The sequence below is a fragment of the Macadamia integrifolia genome, chromosome 5 (genome assembly GCF_013358625.1).
Source record: "Macadamia integrifolia cultivar HAES 741 chromosome 5, SCU_Mint_v3, whole genome shotgun sequence".
Classification (NCBI taxonomy): Eukaryota; Viridiplantae; Streptophyta; class Magnoliopsida; order Proteales; family Proteaceae; genus Macadamia; species Macadamia integrifolia.
The window spans coordinates 3330312-3348158 of NC_056561.1; the positions used below are offsets into that span (position 1 = coordinate 3330312).

At 40.2% G+C, this 17847-nt stretch overlaps 4 protein-coding genes across 5 annotated transcripts; 2 read left to right on the top strand and 2 right to left on the bottom strand.

The window, feature by feature from the left end:
* The first annotated feature begins 1800 nt into the window (after positions 1–1800).
* LOC122078937 (calcium-binding protein CML24-like) lies at positions 1801–2518 on the top strand. The gene has a single exon (XM_042645142.1). The coding sequence runs from the start codon at positions 1849–1851 to the stop codon at positions 2359–2361; it is 513 nt and encodes a 170-aa protein (XP_042501076.1). The 5' UTR covers positions 1801–1848; the 3' UTR covers positions 2362–2518.
* A 2135-nt stretch (positions 2519–4653) lies between these two features.
* LOC122079304 (putative pentatricopeptide repeat-containing protein At3g15130) lies at positions 4654–7037 on the top strand. The gene has a single exon (XM_042645665.1). It carries the CDS (start codon positions 4926–4928, stop codon positions 6750–6752), a length of 1827 nt encoding a protein of 608 aa, XP_042501599.1. The 5' UTR covers positions 4654–4925; the 3' UTR covers positions 6753–7037.
* A 207-nt stretch (positions 7038–7244) lies between these two features.
* LOC122079303 (pentatricopeptide repeat-containing protein At3g18020) lies at positions 7245–9993 on the bottom strand. The gene has a single exon (XM_042645664.1). The coding sequence runs from the start codon at positions 9756–9758 to the stop codon at positions 7653–7655; it is 2106 nt and encodes a 701-aa protein (XP_042501598.1). The 5' UTR covers positions 9759–9993; the 3' UTR covers positions 7245–7652.
* Positions 9994–13157: 3164 nt separating this feature from the next.
* On the bottom strand, positions 13158–14443 carry LOC122079306 (thaumatin-like protein). Of its 2 annotated transcripts, none has more exons than XM_042645669.1 (2): positions 14189–14443; positions 13158–14090 (listed from the first exon to the last, which is right to left on the bottom strand). In XM_042645669.1, the coding sequence occupies exons 1-2, from the start codon at positions 14253–14255 to the stop codon at positions 13420–13422; spliced, it is 738 nt and encodes a 245-aa protein (XP_042501603.1). In that variant the 5' UTR covers positions 14256–14443; the 3' UTR covers positions 13158–13419. The 2 variants fall into 2 exon arrangements, with proteins under 2 accessions (XP_042501603.1, XP_042501602.1); XM_042645668.1 differs by having other exon boundaries at positions 13158–14093; positions 14189–14432.
* Positions 14444–17847: the final 3404 nt, after the last annotated feature.

Here is a 17847-nt window from a genome sequence, read left to right on the forward strand (position 1 = left end):
TTTTCCCCTTTTTCCCAAAAGATAAAGAAAAAAAAACCTAGTTCAAAAGAGAATCATTTTCAAGTTCCAATCAAATAGGAACCGCATATAAACCGATTGTGAATCAAATAACAAAAATCAATTAAAAACCGTTAAAACTTGAAACCAAATGTAAACGATTCTAATTTTATCTTATTTTTATCCAATGCAATTTTGATTTTATCTTATTAAAATGTAAACCGAATCAAATAACCAAAACCACACCGTTTGATACCCTAATTTATTTAGTCACAAGCGCACGTCTGACGGTGTGGCACTCTATGCCCTTTGTTTAGAGAATCCCTTATAACTGAATGTGGACTTGAAGTCTTGTCGACCTGCTTCAAGAAGTGCTCAACGAAGGCTGAGGGGTTGAATTAATTTATTAAAAAAAAAAAAAAAAACAAAACAAAACAAAAACTGAACGACGTCGTGGAAGCATCATGGAAGTTAATTAAATATCCTTTTTCAGTTGAGCATACCGAAATCGGAAACAATTATTGAGATTGCGCGAGACTCTCCACAACTGAAAGTGGATTCATGTGACCCTCATCACCGTTGCGTGAATTAAATATTTGCAACTCTCAGTCTATAATTACATGTGTCGTGTCCCCACAGGTTGCAAACTCCGACCATCCTCCTACCTTAGCAATTTGACACGTTAAATTCCTATATTCAGAATCAATCCACGTGTCACATGCCAGTATTGGGTCCAAACTCCAAAGTCCAAACAGTAGAGGATTTATCCTTGTCCTCCCACTTCGGAGTTGGGACTGGGGAATAAAGATTTGGTTCCTGATTTCATGCCACGTGAGTTTCCTCTTTCTTCTCTCTCGCATGTGGGACGCGACAAAAGTGCTTTAATAGCTTCATATCCCTTTACGTGCCTTACGAGTCACTTCTAGCAATCAGAAGGAATAATGGCAGCACTTGAAACCCCAAAAAAAAAAAAACACCAAAACCCCAAAAAAACAGAAGATGATTATCCGAACCGATCTCAATGGTCCAACCGGACCACATTCAAACCCCTCATAATTCACTTCCCCAATTACCCTTGCCCCTCCTCCTCTTAGCTTCAGCTTTTCACTTCTCATCAAATACGAGATTCTAATTCTATAGTTGGAATTTTGAACCGCATTAAAAAAAAAATTATCATAATTTTTGAATTTATTAAAACGTTTAAAAACATGTGTCATTTATTTTCGTATTGATTTCAAATGTATACTACACATTTTTTGGAGGGTATTTTTCAATATACATTTGTAATCAATTCGAAATGGGGTACAAAACTAATAATGGTTTAAACATGTGATTTACCCGTTAGAATTATGTCTCAAATGGGTCCAAAAAAATAAAAAATATCCTTATCAAGCGATATATATTCTACATCCATTCAATTACAATACAAAAATATATGATCCTCTTATAAATGGGTGGAAAGTTATAAATAATGTATATTATCTCAATCACCAACAGTGTTCTTATATATATATCTTAATGCATGGAACTGGGTAATGGATATTTTTGTAATTTGACAAGGATGTTTTTTTAAAAGTCAATTAGGACTACATTACTATCATATTATTTAAATAAAAAAAGAAAAGGGCAGCTTGGTCAGGGTACTAATTTGGACCCGCACCCAAAGGTGACCCACCGGTCAGGAGTCAGGACTGAGAGCCTCAGGCTGTCAGGTGGTTGCCATTTCTTTTCTAAAGTTTTTATTGTTCAACGCGTTAAAACCGTGTGTTGTGATCATTCATCTCCTCCTTTATAAGGACAGTTACTTCCCCGAAATCAATACGAACCAAAACATACGAACTACTCACCGCCATGACTTCTGAAAACCCAACCCTCAAATCCCCGAGCCTCAAATCTTCTGTTTACCTGGAGGATATGGAAGAGCTTGAAAGAGTATTCAATCGATTCGATGCGAATAGTGATGGAAAGATCTCATCAACGGAGCTCGGTAACGTTCTCAATGCCCTCGGCTCTGAATCTTCGCCGGAGGAAATCCAACGTATGATGACAGAGATTGATACCGATGGCGATGGCTATATTGATCTCAAAGAGTTCACCGATTTTCACCGCGGAGTTTCCAATGGCGGTGGAGACAACGTTGATGAGATGAAAGAGTTGAAAGATGCTTTCGATTTGTATGATAAGGATCAGAATGGGTTGATATCGGTGTCAGAGCTTCATCTGGTGTTGAAGAGTTTAGGGGAGAAGTGTTCCGTTCACGACTGTTCCAAGATGATTAGCTCAGTTGATGCAGACGGTGATGGCAACGTTAATTTCGAGGAATTCAAATCGATGATGACTAATGGCAAGGCTTCTTCTCATTAGATCTCACCTTCTTCTCTTTTTTTGGTTTTGTAATTTCTAATACTCGTTATCGTGAACGAGATAGTTTGGTTAAATTTCACTCGATGGTTGATAGAAATCGTGTAATTTACAACTTCCTGCAAGCAATCCATGTGTGTATTTCTTTTACGTATCAAAAGGTCGGAATCCGATAATCATGAACCGATTTGTAAAAGATTTGTAAAAGTTGTGCTTTGCCCACTTAAGGTTCTCAATCAAAGAAACTTTGAGTTGACTGGGTCAAGACTCCACTCAAACGGTCATCGGCCCCTTCCCTACAAGAGGGAATAAAAGAAAGGATGGGTGGCGGAGAATTGAATAGGACATTTATAAGGGGTGAAAGTTTGGCCAGAAAATCTTAACACGCCTTCTACAAAAAAAAATAAAAATAAATAAATAATAATAATAAATAAATAATAAATAATAAAAAGAAAATTTGAATCCGCCTCGAACAAAGTTTGGATCAAGTTTTATTTATTTATTTATTATTATTATTTTATTTTTATTGTGAGTGTGGGTTAGTGTTGAAAAATCCTAACCCTGGGTTAGGTTCGGGTTGAGGCCTTAGTCTGAACCAACCTGACCCAACACGACCTGAAAGAATTTAGGGTTCTTATTGGTATTTAATTTTTTTTATAATATTTTAATATTATAGGATATGAATGGTAAAAACAGATTAATCAAGATTAATCCAATCATTGTAGAAGCCAGGGTCAACCTAACTTAACCTAATTTGACCCGACCCAACCCAACCTAGCCTTAACAGGGTTAGTTAGGGTTGCATTGGGCATGGGTTGAATTTTGAGGACCTAGTGTGGTTTTAAGAAACCCAACCAAATCCGGCCCCGTTTCACCCTTAGAGAAGGTCTTCCTCCCTGTCTGCTACTTGGGTTCAGTGGGTCCCACCTTGGACCAAGGTATCGTATCATTGGCCTACCTAATACGACATCAATATCAAGGATTAGGAGTGTTGGATAAAAAGTGACTAGTTATTTTAATTTTCTAATTTTCTTCTAATGCTGTCGATATAGCCCAGTGTCAACAATGATGATATGACCACCGATACCTAGGGATACAAATGAATAGTCAAAATTGAATTTGAATTCACATTTACATCCGTTTAGGAATATTTGTATCCGATCAAAAGGTATCTGGATTCAAATCCAAATTATCTAGAATATAATTATTCGATCTGATTAGATAATCAATTAATTATTTTGAGGGTTCTTCAAGTTTAGAGAGGTTCTATAAAATATAGAAAAGAGTTGAGCCAACTTAGAAAGATAGATGAAGAAGAACTCGTATTCATTGGGAAGCAAGGTTCAGATTACACAAGTCAAAAAGTAAACAAATGATCAAATATTCGAATTCGATCCGCATCCATATTTATATCCAATCAAAGAATATCCGAATCCAATCATATCTGATCTACGTATCCAATTTATTTACATCCCTACTGATTAGTCAATGTGCATGTAAGCTAGTTCATTTTTGCTTGGTATCGATAGTATTGATATTGGAATTGATACCATGACTAGTATCGACGAATTGACGATTTTTCCCCTTGATGATATCCTTTTGGACTTAGGGTATTTTGGGGATTTCTTACCGTGTCAGATTGATATTAATATTGGTGTCACCCAATATCAATATGTATCGGCCAATATCAACCATGCCGATACCAATTCCTATAACCTTTGGTTCACACCTATAGGCTATAGGTACCAAGTAAGTGTTTTTTTGGTAACTACCAAAATACGTGCTTAATCCATAGGAGAAGTTTGTAAAGTCTGAAAAGGATTTTGATTGGTAAAAAAAAAAAAGTATACATGTCACTGGATATGCCTTAGACTAGGGCTACAACGTTGGGTTGTGATGACTATAAAAACTTTAGATCAACTCTTAAGAAGAACAAAAAGACAATACCGGATTGTCGCAACCCAAGACCTCAATCTGGGTTTTGATCCGTTCAACTTGGCTTGATTGACTAGGGCTAGGTTTAGATTCTAGAGAGTCTAGATCAGATTTAGGTCGCACCTGAATCATGAGCTTGACTCCAGAATTTGGATTTGGTAGCACGTGAATCATGAGCATATCCGTATCAAATTTGAATACGTTGCTCGTACCATATTGAAACAATTGTTAACTTCTTACATGTACGATCAGGTAATCATATGTTATATGTGCAGCAAATTCGTAATCTTATTATCTTCTAATAAAAAAAATAATATAATTGAAGAAAAGTTGGGCACACCGCCAGCGTACCATAAACTAACGCCTTCTATGTCATGCATTACAGCCTCCTAAAAAGATATTCTTGTGAAAGGATGCCTCGACCGTTAATCTGGATGTACGTCCAGGTGATCCTGAGTCCCTGACTCTCCTCTCCATTCAACAGAAATAATGAACTTTTTACCGGGAAAAAAATTGCCCGGGAAGGTGGGGTTGAAGAGTAATAACAAACCATTTGGCATGGAAGGTTGCAGTCTCACCCAACCATAAACTGACGAGCGACAACAGTTTCTGAGGTGGCCTTACAAGTTACAATGCGTTGTTTTTCTATGTCACCCACCATGGTTGAGTGCGCTCTGCAAAAGCTGCGCAACGCCAAATCATGTAGTTTCAAAGCGATTTCCAGCTTGACCACCCTTTCTGATAAGAACCCGATTGAAGAGCTTGAGATTCAATACGAGAACTCAATCAATTTGCGCCATTTAAGTCATGTCTTGGATGACTGCACAAGCACCTACGACTTCCGAATGGGCATGTGCGTCCATACCCAACTGCTAAAATTTCATTATTGTGGCTTTATCTCCTTATGGAACAAGCTCCTCAGTCTTTACTCTCGGAGCGGGAAGATTCGATGTTCATGTCAACTGTTTGAAACAATGCCTGAAAGAGACATAGTTTCTTTTAATACAGTTATTTCGGCTTATTTAAGCCATGATCTTAATATGGTCAAAATCCTGCACCTTTTCTTCAAAATGCAAGAAGAAGATGTCAAGCCCAACCACATTACCTTCTCCATGTTAATCAGAACTTGTGTGCGCTTTGCTAATTCACTCTTGATAGAACTACTACATGCCCAAGCAATCGGATACGGTTTAAGTTCTAATGAGTTTGTTGGGAGCTCTTTGGTTGATGGATATGCAAAGCAAAAGAGGTTAGAAGATGGCGTACGTGCGTTCGATGAGATAGCGGTGTTGGATTTGGTCTCATGGAATATCATGATCGATGCCTGTATAAGTAACAATGGTCAAGGGCATGCTTTGCGAATCTTCTCTCGGATGCAACAGGAGGGTGTAGGATTTGATGGCTACACCTTGACAAGCATCACAAAGGCCTGTTCAGAACCAGGAGACTTGTATCTGGGCTTGCAGCTTCATGGTTGCATGATAAAATCAGGGTTTGTTTCTGAAACACCAGTCACCAATACACTAATAACCATGTACTCTAAGTGTGAAGAAGGAATGGTGTCTGCTACCCAGATTTTTGGGACAGCTCTTGCACCCAACATTATCTCTTGGACTGCAATACTAGCTGGGTTCATGCAAAATGGGCAGAATGAAGAAGCAGTTGGGTTTTATAAAAGAATGCTGAGAGTAGGCATGAAGGAAAATGAGTTTAGTTTTGCTAGTATCCTCCCAGTTTACAGTAGTTTGGCAAGCCTCGAGCAAGGAAGGCAAATCCATACTAGGATCATCAAATCACATTGTGGTTTTGATGTATCAGTGCAGAATGCTCTTTTAGATATGTATTCCAAGTGTGCCAGCTTAGCAGATGCCCAGTTAGTGTTCATGACTATGGAAAACCATGACGTGGTATCATATACAGTGATGATTACAGGATTTGGTCAACATGGGAAGGGAAGAGAGGCTCTTAGTATCCTTGAAGCAATGACAATTAAAGGATTGAAACCAGATAGTGTTACATTGCTTGGATGCCTATCTGCATGTAGCCATGGAGGGCTTGTAGATGAAGGGCTTCTAGTTTTTAAGTCCATGATTGATGTTCATTGTGTCAAGCCTAGAATGGAACATTATGCTTGTGTGGTCGACATCTTGGGTCGTGCAGGGAGATTGAAAGAAGCAGAGGCATTTATTGAAAATATGGAAATAAAATCAGATGCATTGGTATGGGAAGCATTGCTTGGTGCTTGTAGGATTCATGGAGAGACAGAACTGGGAGAAAAGTCAGCAGCAAAAATTATGGAATTAGAACCACAAAGCCATAGGCCATACGTACTTTTAGCAAATATATATGGTGACAAGGGATTGTGGGAGGACAAGGGCAAGGTGAGGCAGAAATTGGGTGCAAGTGGGTTGAGAAAGGACGCTGGGCGCAGTTGGGTGGCGTTCCAGGACACATTGTAGATGTTTGGAGCAATAGGGAACAAAGAAATATGCTCCTGAAAACAATCCATTGATGATCATCAATGAAGCATAATCTGAAACAGTTTCATCAAGGCATTGAGCAAGACAGAATGTAACAGTTATAAAAGAAGCTGGACTCATAAGTGAACAGAACAAATGGTCCTGCTCCCTCTGGCTGCAAAGTGCAGTGTAGACTCCTTGGAAATATTGTAAGAGCAAAAATCCACTAATCTCCTTCAGTTCTGCAATAATCCATGAATGGAGCCAAATCTGAAATTCATAGCCTGACAAGGTCTTAACTTCAGCAATGTTTAAGATGGAATGAAAGCATCAACAGAGTGCAAAACATGGACTCTCACCATTGTGCCCTATTTTGCAAGTTTTAAATTTTTATACGCTTGAGAGCAGTAACTCAGATTTGCTGCATATCAATGTATTCTAGTAGTGCCATCCATGGGAGGAATCAGAAGATCGAACTTAGGATCCATCAAATGTTATGAAGAAAATATATTCCTCTTGAGATGGTTCTTTTTAACACAACATATATTGTTGTTGCAATCAAGACTCCTACTTTCATAGTAGACCAGAACATTAATTGCATAACAAAATTGCTTGTCCTCCAATCATGAAATGCAGAACTTATTCATAAATGTACACCATCTCCTTTATCTGGGACCAAAAATTGTGTTACTGAGTCAGCTTTCCAACACCCATGCAACTTATCAGTCCCTCCACTTCTGAATGCAGGTAACACCATCAACTCTGGTGTTTCTTCTTTATTTATTCATGTGTCTTGAACAGGTTAATTGAATCTCTTCTAGATGCTATTTTTTCCTCTCAAATGCTAAGTTGCGAATCTTTGTCCACTAATTCCGGTATTCCACCATCCCTATCCAACTTTCATGCAACCTCTTCAGATGTTAACATATGATCATCAGCAAGGAATTTCTTCCTAGTAATCCCATGCAACTTCTCTAGAATCCTCCATGTGACAGCATCTGGTGTTATACCATTTTTTCTCATCTCTCCCATTATTTGGTAAGCATCTCTCTTCAAACCCAACTTGCATGCATTGTCAATTAGAATGTTGTAATTCACAATATTTGGAGCCACCCCACAATCTACCAGTTCATATAAGAAATTACATGCCTCATCCAGCTTTCCTGAAGTGCATAGACCTTTGAGGATTGCTGCATAGACAAAATCATCATGTGTCCCTGAGGGCCAAATAACATTCTCCCAAAACCTCTTAGCCTCTTCTATGCGGTTAGATCTGCATAACCCCTCAATAATTATGGTGTAAGTTGTACAATCAGCTATTACTCCATTACTAATCATGACATTGAAAATCCCCACAGCTTCATCGACCTTATGAAGTTTACATAGCCCTTGAAGAACAGCATTATAAGTCACAACACCAGGGCAAAGACCCTTTTCGGGCATTTTTTTATGCAACATATCAAGGGCTTCTTGGGTTCTTCCATCATTCAATAGACCAGAAATAATTGTAGTGAAGGTCACAGCATCTGGAGCACAAAGACTTCCCATCATCATGTCATGTAGTACCTTCATGGCCTCTTCAACTTTTCCCATCTTGCAGAAACCATTAATAATGGTGTTGAGGGTAATCACATCAGGCTGGCAATTCATCTGAAGCATGGAGACTAGTATGTTTAGAAGCTCACTGGAATTTTTCATAAGACAGAGAGCTCCCAAGAATATATTGTAGATTCTAGTCCTGTTAACACCTTCCCTATTTAGCATAAATTGAAGGAGGTTCTTAGCCTTGCAGAGATTGGCTTCTTGGCATAGACTCTCTACGAGGACCTTGTAAGTAGGCTCTGATGGCACGTACCCAAATTCAATTCCTTCATGATACAACTGATAAGCCCTCATACAGCCTCCTTCCTTGCTCAAACCATGGATTATTGAATTGTATAAGAGCAAGCTTGGAACAAACCCCCTTCTTTTCATTATGTACACAATCCTCGATGCCCCATGATGCCGCCGAGCTCTGCAAAGTGAATCTATCATCTTCCCGTAAGCAAATTCCTCATTAACACTCTTCCCTTGAGGCATCTCTTCTGCTATCTTAAAAACCAAATGAAAGAAACCTTCTCGACACAGAGAATCAATGAGATTAGCAAAAGCTGCATTGTTGACAGAAGGGTCCTCCTCATCAACCATCTTCACCCAAAGCTCCTGCATCAATTCCATACCCTCCTCAACCTTGCGCTTTCGAAGAACTCCTTCCAGCAAGACACTGTAAGTGAGTGAGTTAGGCAGGATGTCATTATCAACCATTTCATCGAACAACTTCCGAGCAACGTCCAACTGGCCAACTCTTGAGTAACCATGGATAAGAGCGGTATAGGTGACGATGTTTGGAGAGTGCCCACGGCTTTTCATGTCGAAGAACAACCGGTGAGCTTCGCTTGGTTGTGATATGGAGCATAGCTGATCAATGAGGCGGTTGTAATTGATCAAAGAGGGGACAAAAGCGGGCTTCACTGTAAGCAAGCCATGTACAACTTGCAAGGTGTGTTTGGGAGTTCGGGCATCAAGGAGGCAAGCAATGAGGACATTGCAAGTGCGTTCATCGGGGACACAATCGGAAGCGATGAAGAGAAGGCGGTGATGGGCTTCAGAGAAACGATTGGAGTCGCAGAGGGCGTGAATTATACTGCTGAGGTTGAGGGAATCAGGACGATATCCCCGGAGACGGAGACGATCAAGAAGGCGAAGAGCTTCGTCTACGTTACGTTTAGCAGTGCAGAGGCTGTGAATCCTTCTGGTCCAATGGTTCCTATTGCTTATGCTCTCTTCTTCTTCTTCTTCTGCTACTACCTCCTCTTCTTTTTTATGAACACGAGGACTAGGATGAGTGCTTCGTTGTTGAGGTGTTTTGGGTTGGGTGAAGTAGAAAGAAAGCGATCTAGTGATGCTTTTCTGAGCAAGAGGGTCTTTCTTTCTTGTTCTTAGAGTAGCAGCAAGGACGGCTATCATCTTCTCTTCCCTTGCATTCTAATAATCATCAATGTCTTCTGCTGGGGACTATCATATTCTTATATGGTTGGGTTTCAGATTGAATCGAACATAGAATACTAAAATACTTGTAGTGTTGATTGATCAACTCTAATGGATGAACTTAATACTCATCGAGGAGGGTTCATGATCATAACAAGTTTCGGCATGCTATACATTGAATAGATTTGGGAAACTTGATAGCCCACTTGTGAAATTTGATAGCCTATCTTGGTGGGACGATATGTTTGCCCTATTGGACCTAATGGTTGTGGGTTTTAGTTGGAAAACAGCATCATCATGATGTGAGGGTAAGGTTGTGTACATTATGACATTTTCTTGACCCCACAATGGCTCAAACTCAACTATCAAGTCAAGCAAAGTTACTGAGTCATTTTGTATATTGTATGAATTAAGAATAAAAGAAGGGAAAAAATTCTTATCAAAAGCTTTAGAGTACATTGTTGTTTTTCTAAGTTCCAACTAGGAAGAGATGAAAATATCTCTCTCATTTCAATTTCGAACATTATGGCATAGTTTGCTTCAACTTCCACCCAAGAAAAAGGGGAAAGGAACTAAGGGGTAACAAGCTATTGAAGAAGGAGGAGGAGTCAATTTTGGTGGCCAAACTGAAAGCCTGACCGAAACCATTCGAAAAAATGCAATGACTAAACTCCTTAATTGGTTTGGTTTTGGTTTTGATTTTAGTAATATATATATATATATATATTTTAAACGATCAGTTAAATATAACCAATTGGACCAATAAGAACGACCACAGGGGCTAAAATCGAAAACTTGAAAACCAATAGTTTAATGTTTTGGGTTGAACCCTCAAACATTTTTGCTATGATGAATAGAGTGTGGAAGACAATTGTTTCCTGAGTTGATTGATATCTTATTGATAGAATGAGAAAAACATCCTCTGCACGGAGGCTAAGGTGCGATGAGGAGTAGTGAAGCACAGGATTGCGACACGTCATGGAAACACATTCTAGGGCTAAGGAACCTCGCCAGAGCCCAACCTATGCTGGACCCATTTCAGCTGCAGGGAGGCAGAAACCCACCCAATTATACCACGAAAATCTAGGGTTTTTGGGAGCCCATTTACTTTTCTTCTTCCTCAACTACAGAGGAACTCTCGGTGCTTTGGTGAAAATGAGAACAGTAGGGAGCTAGACTCTACATGCTTCTAAAGCACCGACAGTTCCTCCGTAGTTGAGGAAGAAGAGACGTAAACGGGTAGAGAGGACGGAAATATTTTTTGAAACGTAATGTCCTTCTAATAACAATCCCATTTTTAGAAATTAGGATTTGAGGTTTCTGTTTCTTATTTTGCTTCACTTCTATGGTAACCATGCCTTCACTCCATGTCTAAAATCCTGCATGCAAGTTAAACATTCCACTTAAGGGTATGTTTGGTTGGCAATAATAGGGATAAAAGAACGGAATTAAAAAAAAAAAAAAAAAAAAAAGCTTGAGGTAATTATGAGAGCACATCTATTATTACATAAGTAGGACCCGTCTTAATAGATGAACAATTTACACCTTAAGCCACTTCGAATAATAGAAAAACATGAGGAACATTTGAGGATTATATTATAAATATTGAGAGAAAAATAATTATATGCAAAATTCAACAAGCCTGAGTTTTGACTTGAGAAATGTTTTTGGATTAGAAGATGTATCTATAGATCTTAGTAAGATAAAATTCCGACAACTTTCGAAGGAAGATAAATGCGCTTCCAATTCTTACACTACACCCTCAACAATTATGCAAAAAATTTAAGTTAATTATGAGAGTGAATCAATTATGCAAAAAATTTAAGTTAATTATGAGTGCATCAATACTTAGTCGGACCCGTCTTAGTGGATGAACTATCAATCAGATCAAGTATAGGTTTCGACCATGATGTTAAAAATCGGACTGGATTGATCAAGATCGCCCAGATCTGTATCAGTCAAGTCCGATCCTCAATATATCGATCCACCTATAAGAGCAAAATGGTTCAGAGGATCATTTCTTTTTGAGGATGAATCTGTCGGATCCAGACCGATCCCGAGTTTACTTTTAAAACCTTGGTTTGGAGGGTTGGCCATCACTTGTCATGGGTAGTTAGGTACCTTCCTCACTCATGCCGTCATGCGTACTCAATTACCTAACCTGCCTAAAAATCATCTATTTCAGTATCCACCATTGCAGCATAACCATGGAATCAAGTATCGGTATCGGATCGGTATCGGTTGAGACCGATCCTGAGACAGGGATCGGTATCGTCCTGGGTATCGGATACCAATCCGACCCGATCCATTTTAAAAAAATATTTTTTAAAACTTAAACTCATGGACGAACAGGAGAGGAGAGAGAGAGAGAGAGAGAGATGCGGCTACAGGATGAATCCCGTTGCCGTAGCGGCACCGTCGCAGGCGTCTACGGCGGAGGCGAGCCAAACCGCGGAGGAACACTCGAGTTCTCTCTACCAAACGTTGTCAGCGTTGGGAGCTACGGGGGGTAGTGTGTCCGAGACGATCGACCAATGTCCTTCAAGAACGGTAGTAGTGGAGGTGGAGGTGGTGGCGATGGTGGAGATGGTGGAGAAGGTGTAGAAGATGTGGCCTTTCCTTTTTTTCTGGTAACTAAATCGATGGTGGTATCGGTGTTTATTAGAGTTTCGGAGTGATTCACACCATACAATAGATGCCATGTAAGATAGGGGAGAGTTTTAGGTTTTAGTTTTTGAAATCAAATCTTAGGGATTAGGAAGAAGAAATATAGAGATACAGTTACTGATTTGCTCTGAAGATGACGGATGTGATCCTTCATGTCTACGATGTGGCAAATACTGGTTCTGTTAAGACGAATAATACCGCTACACAGATCAACAAGATCTTTGAAGGATCGTGTAGGTTTGGGAGGGATCTTCCATAGCGCTGTTCAGGTTATTCTTTTTTCTTTTTTTGGTTGGTTGGATCGAAATCTCGGTCTTTTTAAAGATACATAACGATTGCTGAAAAAATAGAAAAAATAAATTGACCGATCCTAGCCGATACCATGACCGATCTGGGAAAACTGTATGATTTCCGACCTTTTACCGCGCCTTGACCGATATTTACTGATACCGATCCGTATCGTATCGATTTTGACTGTGACCGATACCAACACCGAGTTTTAAAACCTTCAGCATAACTGCAAGTTCCATTCTCACCTCTTTAAGCAAACACCCACCACCCCACAAGCCTCCCAAGCAAGGAAATTGGAAGCCTAATCAACCCCTCTAACTTCCTTGAAGAAATAATGGAAAAAAGAACATCTGAGATTCTCGAGGCACCAGAAGCTAAACATGAACTTGAGAGTTGAAATTCAAATCATAAGCAACAATAGAACATTAACTTTAATAATTCATTAAGATTAAAATAGGTAATACCACTATAGTAGATGCATAGCAAAGGAGAAAGCAAGGAAGAAAGAGCCAATGCTAGTAGCTACAGGTAAGAGTTGAAGAGAGGAGGAACCCAAAACCCCAAACCCAAAACCCAAAGCCCAAAGCCCAAAGCCAAGCCAAGGAATAGGTTTCTGACTTTTCTTTCCTTTCTGTGAAGAAAGGTATGGCACTATGGCAGTAAAGGTTGGAACTTGGAACCTCTAATGGTGAGGACAGAAGGTAACCAAGTAGTTTCCACCACTGCAAGTAGCTATGCTAGTGGGATCATCATAAGCATACGAATACGCTCTAGGACAAGCAGCTTTGAAGATCTTGGAATACGCAGTAGGTTTACATGTCTGTGGGTTCCCAAAGCTTCCAGTGCAGCAGTACCTTGGAGAGTTGAAGGCAAAGCAAGCACTCTTGCAAGCCACAACCTTCTTGTCATGAGATTTCACCTGCAACCCAACTGGGCACATTGCGTTCAGGTCACTAATACAACCCGCACGGCTACATTTCCCCTTTCCCCTAAATGGGGTAATGGAGACTGCAAGGTTGTAGCCATCAACGAGGCTTACATCATAGAAATCTTCTTCTCCAAGTGTTATCTCTGCAAGGGTTGCAGGGGGTACTCCTCCTAGGCCATTACAGTAGAGAGAACCACCACAATCGCCAGTGGCGCAGCTGCCTTTGCCGGAGGCATCGAAGGAACACTCATGGCGACCCCATATGCGGCCTGACCAAGCTGCAGGGACTCGGAGGGAGTAGGCTTGCTTTGCATTTAGCTTAAACCCACCTCTTGCTAGAATGGGTTTCCCTGCACTAGGTTGGATTCCAGGCCATACTGGGTGTTCACATTTGTTGTAGAATGCTATTGTGGTTGCTGAGACCTCTACTGCACATCAAAACAAGCAAACAAATACTTCCATTAGCTACATTTGCAAATAAATCTGTGTGTAAATGTGTTAAGAGAGAGTAAGAGGAGAGTACCTGAAATGTAAGCAAAGAAGGCAGCAACACAGAACAGAGCAAGGAGAGGCCTCATGTACTTCCCCATTGCAGAGTTAGGGATGGCGTTGTAGAGGGTCTTGTCCTGCTTTAGTAACTGACTGTCCTCAAGTGTAGCCAATGGGTGTGGATGAACTTGTTTATAAAGAGAAAAAGAAGGGAAGGTGGGTGTGGGTCTCTAAAATGTAGAGTTCTTGGGACTCAGAAAAGATTAAAAGCTACAGGTTGTATAAGCCATAAGGTGACATTTGAAGGTAAAGGTTAAATGGACTCACTTCCATTGGGGGGAGAGCAGAGAAAGAGGGAGGCTGTTAATGTTTTTGGGAGTGTGATGATGACAAAGTTCCCCTAATCACGAGGAATCTCGAGGTTGTCAGATTGTCAGTGGTGAAACAGTGTCTGCATTCAAAAACAAAAATATTCGATTCACATGTTTGAGTGGCATTTCAATGGTAGACTCTGTAGAATGCAGGGCACCACCCCACCATATTTCTCAATCAGTGGCAGTGTAAAAACTTTTGAATATATAGACAAGCATCCAATAAAGGTCAAACAAAAGTAAAATACTAAGGCCCCCACAGACATGGCCCACCAACCCATATATATATTTTTTTTGGTGGGGTAAAGAGTTAGGTTTTTTCTTTGGTAGAAGTAAAAGGGTTAGGTTATCTGGTGTTAACGGTGGGTGTAGAAATTTCAAAGAATGGATTGTACTGTGTCAAGGAATCTGGATGGTTATTTATGAAGCACAGTAGAAATGTTTGTAGAAAAATCTGAGACCTAGGAACACCAGGTTGGATGGTGTGGTTTTTTTCTAATTTTAATTTTAATGTCACTTGAATAGCTGCTATCAGACAAGAGTCATACATGAATCATATTGGAATTGTTGTCGTCTTATAGACTACTGAGATCTAGAAACCTTTTCTATGAGTTTTTAAATGACAATCTATAAATCTACCCAAGTAAAATTAAGTACTAAATTCAGATCCATTGGTCCCAAAATTCAAAATGGTAAAACAAAGTGGAAGCTTCATGAGAACCCATTAGCACCGTACTATTGTCCTTGCATAGATTATTTTCTATTGCATATAGAACATCAGTGGGGCTGTGGCCTGTGGGGGTGAAAAGGGGGATACTATTGTCCTTTGTAGGCTTGTATAATTAATTTGGGTGATTTACATCAATCTTATCTGTCGTTTGCTGAAATTTACATTTAAACCTATAAAGTTTACACGGTTAGATAATTGTTATTTTTAGAATGTAAAAAGACAAAATTACCCCCTTCTTCTGTTTTCTCTTCTTGAGTTTTCTCATTTCGGTGCTTGGTAGCAAAGGAATCCACCATTTCTCCTCCGAAGGCTGATGGTGACAAATCCAATGGTTATTCCGTGGACTGTGTCGTTGTTGGGGCCGGCATCAGCGGTCTCTGCGTCGCGCAAGCGCTTGTGACGAACTACCCAGAAATTGCCAGTAAGGTTATGGTGACAGAAGCCGGAGACCGTGTTGGGGCGAACATTGTGACGATGGAGAGGGACGGGTACCTCTGGGAAGAAGGCCCCATCAGATTCCAGCCCTCTGATGCCATGCCCACGATGGCGGTACGCATGTCAAGCTTGAGTTTTCTCGTTTCGATTTTCTCAAATTTCCCCACTGGTGTATATTTCGGCTTCGCTGTGGTCTCAGTGTGAAATGAAGATCCAAAATTCGATCTAGAACCAATCTCTGATCTCTTGTGTCGGTCTCTCTCGTCCTCTTCGTTGTCGGATTTGGAATCGGAGCTCGAGGTACTTTAATGGTTGCCCCATTCGCTGCAATGAACTTCTTTAACCCAAAAACTCCCACTTATCTACACAACTACCACAGCCGGCGTCTGTAACTCTAACTCCGACTCCATTGTCAGATTCCGACGGTTCACAGCCTGATCTGGGGTATCTTCTTGAAGCATCCGGCGATGAACTTGGTCTTCCGCCCAATTTTTCCTCTTCTGAAGAGAAGAAAAAAGCGAAGACGGGACTGTGAAGGGGAAGGTATGATATGTTGCGTGTTACACCGGAGACCGTTGGAATGGATCAGATCTGGGGATTTGATGATCAGATCAGGGATATGAGTCGATGGGATTTCATAACCGAACCAAGATTGGAAAGAACATGCTCTAATATTATGTAAATTTCCAGACCTGATAAGAGAAAGTGTTCACGAGTTTATGAAGGAAGGGATTATCCACTCAAAATTGATGGTTTCTGCTTTCGAGTTTGTGTGCTAGACTTACCCTTTTCCTTTTCCTATAGAGGAAGAGGTCATTTATCCATTAACAAATTGCAGATATCAGCGAGAGTAGCATTAGGTTCACCTGAACCACAAAGCTCAATTACTATCCTGGTGGGCTGTTTGCTCAGCCAGTGGAGTTCAAAAGCTTTTTGGAGATAGCCTGGTTCAGCTATCCATTACCTGCCATCATATATCTGATGTCCTTCCTCCACCTTTTTCATTAGTTGAATGGAACTGTTTTGCAAGAAAATAAAAAACCCACACTACAAAGAACCCCCAAATCACAGAACACCAATGATCACAAACAGAGAGTTAGGGTTAGCTTAGCAAAAACGAAGACACCAACTACCCATCTCGTCAAGAGCAAAAAGAGCTCTGCAAATCTGCACAAACAAGATGAAAAGTAGAAGCCAATTGTGATTTAGGATCGTTGGCGACGAGGAAGATAAAACCGGCGGTGGATTTGTGGCGTTGGAAGGGTTGTTTGATTATTCCGATGGGATATATGGGAATGGTTCCTTCAGCTTGTCACGGCGGCCGGAGTCCCTCCCTGCTCTTTCTTCGTCTCTCGCCCGTCGCCTGTGAAGATCCCAATTTGAGAAAAAAGATGGGTTTCAAAAGCCTGAATTCATACAAGTTGTCTGCAGAGAATACTTCCCCGGCAGCGAACGTGAAGCATATCATCGCGTCCGAGAAGCCGTTGCCGGAGAGGGATGATTATGAACTTGCCGCCTGAGAGTTGAGTATCTGCAAATAAAAAGGGCAATTTCGGGTTTTCAAAAATTTTCAACGAAACTGAAGGGCTTAATCCAAATAAGATACTAACGGTGTTTGTGAGTTTAAATATAATTTTTTGATTTTAAGGGTATTATGTAATTTCGACAAACTGTAAGAGAGATTGATGTAAAAAATCCAATTAATTTTCTAATGCAAATACTACATCAGTGGGGCTGTGGAGAGAGAGAGAGAGAGAGAGAGAGATTCTTATGGTCCAAAGTCCAGCCCAAGATCTAGAGAACTTTTGATGGATCGGCCAAAGGGAAGGCCAAACTTGAACAGCATGTATTGTTAGTACAATTCCCTCCCCCCCTCTTTTCTTCTTCTTTTGGGCAATTGCTACCAAGGTTATTAAGTCGGAATCAAGATTTTGATTGGGTTTAATTGAGTCTGAACCGGTATTAAGCCAGGATTTGGTTAAAATTGACCTGAACACTAAAAACCAAGCACGGTTCTGCAGCATTAGCAACTCCAAATTGATCGAAATCGAGATTAGGCTTTGCTGATTATGATCCAAACCCTAATTTTTTGGCTCGGCTTGAAACATTAATTTTTTTTTTTTGAAAGAAAGTTTCTTATTTGAGAGCATGGCTCCC

What these genes read in the sequence shown, in the direction of transcription:
- LOC122079306 (XM_042645668.1), bottom strand. Translation starts at nt 14,255, where the DNA reads ATGGGGAAGTACATGAGGCCTCTCCTTGCTCTGTTCTGTGTTGCTGCC. An exon ending in CTTCTTTGCTTACATTTCAG is followed by an intron (nt 14,094 to 14,188) that starts GTACTCTCCTCT and finishes TTTGATGTGCAG; the next exon opens with TAGAGGTCTCAGCAACCACA.
- LOC122079304 (XM_042645665.1), top strand. Translation starts at nt 4,926, where the DNA reads ATGCGTTGTTTTTCTATGTCACCCACCATGGTTGAGTGCGCTCTGCAA.
- LOC122079303 (XM_042645664.1), bottom strand. Translation starts at nt 9,758, where the DNA reads ATGATAGCCGTCCTTGCTGCTACTCTAAGAACAAGAAAGAAAGACCCT.
- LOC122078937 (XM_042645142.1), top strand. Translation starts at nt 1,849, where the DNA reads ATGACTTCTGAAAACCCAACCCTCAAATCCCCGAGCCTCAAATCTTCT.